The sequence below is a fragment of the Melanostigma gelatinosum genome, assembly GCF_949748355.1.
Source record: "Melanostigma gelatinosum genome assembly, chromosome: 1".
NCBI lineage: Eukaryota > Metazoa > Chordata > Actinopteri > Perciformes > Zoarcidae > Melanostigma > Melanostigma gelatinosum.
Window position 1 is genome coordinate 1,966,736 of NC_136634.1, and position 5,557 is coordinate 1,972,292.

The 5,557-nt window shown below is 38.7% G+C and overlaps 1 protein-coding gene across 7 annotated transcripts in view; it reads left to right on the top strand.

Moving 5' to 3' along the window:
* Positions 1-2,292, top strand: part of LOC306780234 (receptor-type tyrosine-protein phosphatase gamma-like) — a 60,592-nt gene extending 58,300 nt beyond the window's left edge. For all 7 annotated transcript variants that reach the window (XM_079272516.1, XM_079272517.1, XM_079272520.1 and 4 more), the window contains 3 exons: positions 763-905; positions 992-1,127; positions 1,368-2,292. In XM_079272516.1, the coding sequence (XP_079128642.1) occupies positions 763-905; positions 992-1,127; positions 1,368-1,511 (423 nt within the window). In that variant the 3' untranslated portion in view covers positions 1,512-2,292. The remainder of the gene's footprint in view (positions 1-762; positions 906-991; positions 1,128-1,367) is intronic.
* The last annotated feature ends 3,265 nt before the right edge of the window (positions 2,293-5,557 follow it).

Consider the following 5,557-nt stretch of genomic DNA (forward strand, 5'->3'; position numbering starts at 1 on the left):
GACAAAATCGCTCAGTTAAGATAACAGCAATATGTTTAATTACTTTATGATTGTATACAATATTATAATGTTTTAAGGACCTTATTATGACACGCTGTATAAAGACAATTTAATGGTTTTTTAATGACATTTATTATGATAAACTTTTTTTTATATAACTTTTTTGACATACTATACTTAGACTTTTGTCATTACTTGTTTTGACATACAACACGAACTATTTTGGACATGCTTATGACATGCTATACTGTGACTTATTTTGTGACTTTTCTGACATATTATGACTTCATCTTTTTCGACACGCTGTACTATGACTTATTTTTCAACATTATTATGACTTACTGATGTTTTTCCACATACTAACTTTTTCATGACCTTTCTGACATACGATATTACTTTATGACCCTTTTCAACAGACCACAGTATGAATACTTTTCATGTTTCACAACACTATACTTGACTTTTTAACATTCGATAGTATATTTATTTGGGACATTTGACAGACTATACTATGAGAGTTTTATGTCGTCCTGATCGAGCAATAATGACACAATTAAGTGTTTAAATGTACAAGTGTCTGAATACTTTCTGAAGCCAGTGTGTATTATTTGAGATTCACGTTGTTGATGGATTATTGGTTATTGCACAGTATAAACTCATGAATCACTTTGAAGGCCTCTCTTTGTTTTGAGATGTTAGAGGACAAAACGTTGCTCTCTGATTGGCTGTGACAGACGTCTGGTCTCTCTCTTATCTCGACAGGACGATTACGTTTTGGAGGTGAAACACTTCCGAGCCTCCCGCTGGCCAAACCCAGACAGTCCCATCAGCAACACCTTCGAGCTCCTCGACCTGGTGAAAGAGGAGAGCACCACCCAGGACGGCCCCATTGTGGTCCACGATGAGTAAGCCCGAAGACATGCGCCGTAAGAAAAACAACATTTTGAGGGATTCTCTGAATGACATTGACAGTGAAAGTTGTGTCTTCTAGTGTTGGTGGAGTCACAGCGGGAACATTCTGCGCTCTGTCGTCTCTAACTCGTCAGCTGGAGGCCGAAGGTTCGGTCGACGTCTTCCAAGTGGCCAAGCTGACGAACCTCATGAGACCAGGCGTCTTCAGCGACATCGTAAGGCTGCTTCTTGTCTCACAATATGCTGATGATAATGTAATGTCTGTTACACTAAGTTCATATTTGTCAAGTTCACAGCTGAGATCTTGTTAGATTATTAAAAAAAGGAAAGTCTGACACGCCAAGAATCAGTCATACGACGAGTCGGTTTCCTTATTTGGAAGAGAAATCTATTTGACACCATCTAATACACCAGGATCTTAAATACGTCTAATATAACAACCTGTCGTTGTACAGGAGCAGTACCAGTTCCTGTACAAAGCAATGTTGAGTCTCATCGGGACGCAAGAAGATGAGAAAACCCTCCAGTCCTCAGACAACAACGGCACCATTGTGGTGGGAACCGCCAGCACTGCAGAGAGCCTTGAATCCCTGGTGTAACCTGCCCCCCCAAAAAAGAACTTGTTTAACTTTTACAAATGAGCAACGGCATTCTGTCCCTCCACTTCACTCACCAGCAGAGCTTCTCCTGATGCCAGGCTCGTGCTACAACTACTGAATGGAACTCCTCAGCGTGGGCGTTGGTGCTGAATGAGGGGTTCTCTCCGCTGGATCTGGATCTGCCTGCGGTTTTGTAATGTGTGCCTTTTTGTATTTTTCATTCTGTACTTCTAACTTTGATACAACTGTAGACTAACTGTCCACTCTTTTAACGCTGCCCTGACACGTTTCACTTAGCGAACTTTTCCTAAACCTTTGTATTTATTGGCACTGAGCCAAACGGGGGAGGATAAAAAAGGGAAAAAGTATCTTTCTACATCAAATGATATTTTGTTAGCTCGTCTTTCATAGAGCTCCTGCACTGAACTCCTTTCTGTAAATACCATCGCACCGGTAACAGCAGTTTGCTATTGCAGTCAAATATAAAATAAGGGCCTGGAATAATACAAAATAATAATCTAATGTAAATAATGATAGTAATCAACTTGATGGACCAAATTTCTATTTATACTTTTCGATTTTTATATTTTACCATTTTTAGTGCATTCAAATGTTGTGGTTTAATTCTAATTGCTTAGTTGGAGAACGTTAATGCTTTTATATTCTGGATTTTGTAACAGACTAAATGTGATGCATGGGGTATACTGACATGTTTGTTTTCTTAGCTGGACATGAAACACTGCTGGATTATTAGCTAGAGGATTAAATAAGAGAGAACACCAAAGAAGGAGCCGTTTGAAATGTTTTTGTTACTGTGTGCATAACCCCCCCCCCCCCCCACACACACACACACACACACACTGCAGTCTGTTATGAAAAACCAGCCATGATGCTTTTACTATTTTTCTTTTGTTATATAAAGCTTTAACAGAGGGGGATTAATAAAGTATAGCATAGTGAGTCATGTCATAAAAACGTCAGTTGGAGTGCTGAGGTTAGGGTCATCCTTTGGGAAACAGGAATGGGACATTTAGTTTTAATTTTATTCTTTAAAGTTTCTCAGGCTGCCCATTAGTTTGATATTTTTGTGTACAATAGTGTTTTTTGTCCTGCAGGGGGAAAAAACATCAAAATATGGCAACAGGGCTCAGCCTGTGGGGACCATGAATATCCACAAGACATTTCGTAAGAACGGTAGCTAACGGGATTTTTCACATCACGAAAAAAAACTAAATGTAAAAGTAAGCTGCGACTCCAAGCACGACGACAATGAGGCAATCAAACATTGTCTGAAAAAGCCGGATACATACATTTACATTTCTGGGCTTTAGCTGATGCGTTTACTCAAGAGTGATTTACGGACTCAGAATGAGCCTCACGGTCTACCAACAGGAAGGAGGTCAGAGGTCACAGCGACAAGACAAAAGATGGCGCAGACGCCCCGTGAGCCTGACAGGAGAGAGGTGTTAAAGACACAAATGCGAAATAGAGATACTATAGATGCGTTTCTGATGAAAACCAAGTGTTGTCCAGCCTGTGGATTATACATTTTCCCTTTATGGAGTCATGCTTTAATCCCGCCGCTGAACTGGTTATTCCAATTGATTTCCCATGTGTTAATCCGGGCTAAGACGCAAGAAACGAGCCTTTTCGGGACAGAAAATAGGTCAAGTGTCCCAGACGCCATCTAGACTAGCCGCCGTATCCACACCTTCATTTGCATTTTTGACTTCTCATAATTACATGCCCAATTATCCCCTGCTTGGTGGCCTAGTTTGCATGGCTGCCTCCAAATTGAGTGGAAGCAAACAGGCTGTCTTTCTTCTAGAGGTTGAGAAGTCTTCAGAACAGAATCCCTGCAGTCCAATATTTGACTATTGCTCGAGTCTGCAAGCTACAGTGAGAGATAGACACTGGTGAAGGAAGTACGTTTACTAAAATACTACATTGCAAATGTACTCAATTACAAGTCAAAATTCTGTACTTAAGTATTATAAGCAAAATGCACTTTGAATCACAAATTCAAAGTGCATTTAACAAATTGGTTTGTTAAATGTACACTTTGCCTGTAAAATATCAGCATCAATATGCTTTGTTTAAAGCATTTAACAAACTGTTTACAAGGTGACCACATCCTCCACAAAAAATTTAATTAATATTGCTCAGGTGGAAGACAATAAATACTAGTCTGGGAAACTGTAGGTTCCACAAATACAGAATTCACCTTTTAAAACAACTAATCAAAATGATCTACCTCAGAGCTCGACATACGCCAATGGCCGCCGTTTCTGATCATGCTACAGAATCTAGATCATGAGTTAATGAACAATATTCCAAAGATAACATTTCTAGTGGTCACATTTATTTTTTACTTTCTAACATTTTAAAGAACTTTGTAAATAATGTTCAGATTGGAATCATCCAGGCCAGTGGCCTACATGATGCAAAACAAGATAGGTTTGCATTCAATTACAATTTTTAATCAACTAATCAGTACATTTGGCTAGTTTTCCATGGAATTATGATCAATTTAGCCCCCAAGATAAACTCAATTTGACTCTATAATATTAAAGAGACAAGACAAGCTAACTTTAGCTTCACAGACTGACAAGACTAGCTAATGTTAGCTTCACAGACTGACAAGACTAGCTAACGTTAGCTTCACAGACTGACAAGACTAGCTAACATTAGCTTCACAGACTGACAAGGCTAGATAACGTTAGCTTCACAGACTGACAAGGCTAGATAACGTTAGCTTCACAGACTGACAAGGCTAGCTGACGTTAGCTTCACAGACTGACAAGGCTAGCTAACGTTAGCTTCACAGACTGACAAGGCTAGCTAACGTTAGCTTCACAGACTGACAGGACTAGCTGAAGTTAGCATGACAGACAAAGGCTAACAGTACATTTTTGTACGATAGCTCACATTGTTGACCTTACTTTCACTTTAAATGAGCTGCCCTGCCTCAAGATAGAGGGCTTTATGTCTTCATTGTGACCTAAAGTTTGTTGGGATAAACTTTGAAACCGTTATGGGATTATACCATATTTTAAAGATAGCGAAGGTTTTCGTGTTTTGTCAAACCAGGTAAAAAGCCGGTGCTCTCTTTAACACAGTGTAGTTTTGATTAAATCATTATGATGTTAAGAATCAGACACATTGAATCCTCCACATGCGGTCTTTTTTGAAATGATGGTACCGGTAATTAAACTATCATTTCTGGAGAACGAGCTGTAGAAGCTGAACAAAATCGAATAAGTGGTGATCATTAGATTCTGATTTAATACTTTTGAACTTAGAGTTGTATATCTAAAGTGTATTATAATCCATTTTTGAGATATTGAGACTGAGGTAATCATATTGCATACATGCAAAATAAAACTATTAACTCATGATCCTGTTCCAACCAGCTGAACATAACCATTCTTAGCTTCATTAGTGTTCACTCTGAACTAAACAGTGGACAGCTTCCTGAGAATGGGAGCCGTTAACAGTACTCTATGGTTTATTTCCATCACGGCTTTGAAGAAAGCCAGTTAGTGACGAAGGTGATGTGTTGTTGTTGAAGGTCTGTGCAGTGTTGAGCTGGGTTTGTATTGGATTTATGATTAATGCAGAAATTAGCAAATGGTTTTTATGTTGGATGTCAGAATTTACTATCAAGTCTCCGGGAATAGTTTACCAGCAAGAGTTTCTACAGTAGTTTGACCTGATTAATGAGACAATGTTTGTGCTTTTAAAACGCCTAAAGTGCTGGACCACTCGAGCTTTTACACATCTTCACAGAAGAACCTTTCTCTGACACAATAGATAAACTCAGAATGTTAATATTAAACTGCAGATTAATTAATGAATATGATCTGAACTGCTGCCTTTTACTGCTTCTGACCTAAAACTTACAAACAGCTTTAAAACATCACGAAATGATTATAACATTTAATTTGAGCACAATAAAATATTACTTCTGGGGATTGAAACATTTGGCTTTTTTTCCCTTCAACCTTTCGACCGATCCAGTTTGGATAAAGTCGGTGAAGAGGCAG